This window comes from Olea europaea, chromosome 9, assembly GCF_002742605.1.
Source record: "Olea europaea var. sylvestris chromosome 9, O_europaea_v1, whole genome shotgun sequence".
Lineage (NCBI taxonomy): Eukaryota > Viridiplantae > Streptophyta > Magnoliopsida > Lamiales > Oleaceae > Olea > Olea europaea.
In genome coordinates, this window is record NC_036245.1 from 3,076,381 (window position 1) to 3,080,617 (window position 4,237).

Here is a 4,237-nt window from a genome sequence, read left to right on the forward strand (position 1 = left end):
ATTCTTCGATACTAACATGCTTCAAGTCCATATCTCCATTAAGCACATTATCTCTAATGAAGTGATAATTCACTTTGACTTATTTAATTGTTGTGTGACACATTGAGAACAATCCGCCACTTATTCTTCGATATTAACATGCTTCAAGTCCATATCTCCGTTAAGCACATTTTCTCTAATGAAGTGGTAATGCACTTCGACTTATCTGATTGTCGTGTCACATTGAGTTCTCTGCTATGGAAATAGCTAATTGATTATTGCAATATAATTTTACCACATAACTTATCGATTGATGTAGATAATAAGTTGCATTAATCATGTTTTCTCGAGCTTCCATTGATGTTGCTCTCTATTCATCATATGTCACCAACAAGTTCTTGTTACCTTAATGAACATTCGATATAAATCCAACCATCAAGCTATAATGTAGAAAAATGCCCGCAAAAGCGTAAGAACACGAAATCGACGATCGATCCAAACTTTCCCGAGCCAGCCCATAACCACGTTGTTCTGGCTCGATTCGCACGTTTTAAAGCATGTTTGGCACTTCAAGACTCAAATTGTTGTACAACACAGAATTTTAACTCTTTTTTTTTTTTTTTCCTTTGTCCTGTTCAGTGTACGATGTAAATAACAAACATTTCATTACAATCTTCTCGACAAACACCAGGAGTTGATGATCAAAATGCTAAAAAATGAATTGCGAAACCAAGAAATCAAGTACGGCAATGTAAATTAATTATTAATATTAATATCTTCCATTGCAATACAAACATATGCCCCACCCAACTGAAGAACCATTATATTTTCTGAAATACTCTTTACATATGCAACACAGAAAAATACATACTTCAATCTTCTTCTGCTACATCTCTCTTCCTCAGGTGGCACATCATCTTATATACACAAGAAACTTTCAAATTGTTATAATTTTCAGAAAATTTGTGCCCCAGAAGGAGAGATTCAACATACACTCTTCACCATAATCATCAAGTTCTATTCAATTTCTTCATAGGACTAAATTATATAATTTAATATTTACAAAATCTTCACCAAAAATTAACCTCCATAATTGCAATAAATCATCACGAGCAATTGCTTCGAAAATGAAAATATATTAATTTACCAGCTCCGAGATCCATTCCACATCTGGGTTTGGGGAATCGGAAGGCTTTGGATTTGGATTCGGGTTCGGAGCATCTCGGTCCAGAGGATTCTCCTTGCTCAATTTCTCGAACATCTTCGCCCTCAAGTCCCTGCCCGATTCGACCCTCTCCATCATTGGCTCCTCAGACACATAGTTCTCGTCCCACGCATCGAAGTATCCCATCCCTGGTCGCGAAACGGCCTGAGTCGGAGTCGTGGGCAGGCTAAAGTACCCAGGTCGGCTCATGGGGAAAGAGAGCCCCACCTGACGATTCAAAGGGGATGGCATAGAATTCATATGATTCAACTGCAGCTTGCTTAGTGAAGCCGCCATTTCGTTGATGGAGCCAGAACCCAGAGACCGACTCAGCTTGCTAGCCGAGTTAGTCATCGGAGATATAGGCGGCGATTCAGTCGCCGGCGACCCAGAATCTGAAGATGACCTAAAAGCGAGTCGGTGGGGCGAATTGACGTCATACGACTCGGCCTGCGGACTCAGAACTCGTAACTGATCGGGCGAGTGAGCAAAGAAACAAACCCTTCTCTTACAGTTCATCCCATCTTTGCATGGCTGAGTACGATAGCGCGCCGGGTGAAGCCAACACTCGAATACGCCGTGTGCGAACTCACAACCATCACTTTTTCTACAACTCCCTTTACGAAACTCAGGACATGCCGTGCCCGAATAGTGAAACTTCCTCGGATCACGGCGGCGAGCCTTCTCACCCGGATGCGCATAAGGACACTCCGTCCAGTCATGCGATCGACCACGAGTGCACTTCCTCACCTTAAACTCGAACATCCGAAAATGATCACAAGATTGCGCGTCCACCGGAAAATCCCCGTTTCCGTTCTCAATATCCGGAGAGCAGGACTGTAAATACGCCTTCAACGCCGATATAGAATCGTTCTGGAAGAAAACAGAGTAGTCATCGACGCCGCCATTAGCATTGGCCTTAGGGCTCAAAGAGAAGGTGTGATTCTCTGGTGTGAATGACCATGGAGGAACATGAACGGTCGGACTCGGACGGTTCATTTCTCCCATCATCATTTTTTCAGTTGTAGAATTTTCTAGATTATCAGGGAGGGTTCAGTTTCTTTATAAACTGCTAGAAGAAGTGGTACAACCATGGTTAAGGTTTATTTAACCATAGTTATATGAAAATCAACGGTTATGATATTGAATATTGAGAAGGTGGAATGATGTGATGACACGTGTATGGATAATAATTAAAGGCCCGTTTCATTTCCATTTTTCTCAAAATATATTTTTCCCCTCTTTATTTTTAATCACACATTTTTTATTAAAATAATATTATACGTAAATTAAATTTTTTTCTTATTCTCCATTAATTTATTATTTTAAAATGGTTTTCAGTATGGCTGTGAGGGAGTTTGCATGAGAGGGATGTGAGAAGAGAATATAATAGTAGAGAAATTTAGGCGGTGGAGGTTGAAGTAGCTTAATAAATTTTAAAAATTAAAGTGATAAATGGGACGGGAATTATGTGATTGGATTTGACATTTCAATATGATGTCACCATCCCCAAGACCTAAGTCCTCAAAAAATCAAATTGACCAATGCGATATAATTTCAGTAGAATTGTAATCCCAATTTAGATAGTACTAAAGGATAAAGTGAATGAAAAGTGAAATTCAATAATTTATTTAATTTCACATATTATTTAATATCACATTAGTGCTATTTAGATTGAAGTTGCAAATCTAGTGAGATTAAATAGCATTGTTCAATCAAATTGGTTAATACTATTTAGCCCCATTCGAATTACCACTCCAATTTAGGTGGTGTTAATATCACTTTAAATGATATGTGGAATTAAATAAGTCATTTAATTTCACCTTTCATTTAATCTATCATCTAGGCCACTTAAATTGGGATTGTAATCCAGTGAGATTACATAGCATTACTCAATCAAATTTGATCTCAATTGATAGTACATGTTTGACATGTAAACATTAGAAATTAACTTATTAAAAGAGAATAGATGATAATTTTTTTTCTATTACAAACCCATATTGAATAGCGTTTTAGGTGGGATTTGTACCATGATGCATGAAATGGGAAGATTTAGAGGTGGCAATCGAGTTGAGCGGTTCGTCAACTCAACTGTTTGGCTCGAGCTCGTATTTTGAAGCTAGCCGAGCCGACTCGTCAACATAGAGGTAATGAGTTTTTTTTTTTAATGCATTTTTACAGTACCATATTTAGTTCATGCTTGGTATGAATATAAATTTTTGATAGAAATATAAATCAATTCAATAATTAACTTTAACTAAAATTTTTATAAAATTCACGACTTTTTAATTAGACATTTTGTCAACTTTTATCAAAATCTATTAAAAATTTAATTTTTAGCTACACCAAATAGGTACTTACTAATGTCCAAACCCTTTCTTATGTATCGAGAATAATCAAAATAAGCAAGAATATCAAAGAGACTTACACACTTGATAACTCTGTCTGACTATGTTTGAGCAAGAAAAAAAAACTTTAATTATAGGGACCAAATCGAAACAATCCCTTTCTATTAGGGAAGACAATCGGGCTGGCCAACTTGGACTGTCCGTGACTCAGCTCGAAAAAAGCTTGAGTCGGCCCGACTGAGGCTCAGAGGCACCGAGCCCCATTTTGGAAGTCAACTCGAGCTAGGTGGCCCCCTTTAAAAAAAGAGAAAAGGACAGCCAAAAAAATTAAAATTCAATCTGCTGCCGTCAACCGGCAGAATAGGCAGTTAAATACTGTCTTAAACCGGTAGCTAGGAGGGGGAAAAAACCAATTCTCGAAAGTTAGGGTTGAGCCTTGATTTTTTTGTTGAACTTTTGCTTGGCTTGGTTCGAGCAAAAACACCTTGCCTTAAAAAAGCTCCAGCCGAGCCCAAGCAATCACTTTCTATCAAGAAATTCGGTTGAAAACGAATTTTACCTACCTTAAGAGGGTGTTTGATTGACTATATTTTTATGAAAAATGTCATTTGTATCCAAATTCCTACTTTTGAAGTATTTGATTGACATTTTCCATGAAAAATATTTTTAAACTTTTGGCTATTTGACCATATTATTCTCAAAAATA

The 4,237-nt window shown here is 37.4% G+C and overlaps 1 protein-coding gene across 1 annotated transcript; it reads right to left on the reverse strand.

The window, feature by feature from the left end:
• Positions 1-777: 777 nt before the first annotated feature.
• Positions 778-2,250, reverse strand: LOC111399425 (zinc finger CCCH domain-containing protein 20-like). The gene has a single exon (XM_023026735.1). The coding sequence runs from the start codon at positions 2,195-2,197 to the stop codon at positions 1,118-1,120; it is 1,080 nt and encodes a 359-aa protein (XP_022882503.1). The 5' UTR covers positions 2,198-2,250; the 3' UTR covers positions 778-1,117.
• Positions 2,251-4,237: the final 1,987 nt, after the last annotated feature.

Bases quoted from the DNA above. Each gene is read 5' to 3' on its own strand.
- LOC111399425 (XM_023026735.1), bottom strand. From the start codon at position 2,197: ATGATGATGGGAGAAATGAACCGTCCGAGTCCGACCGTTCATGTTCCT.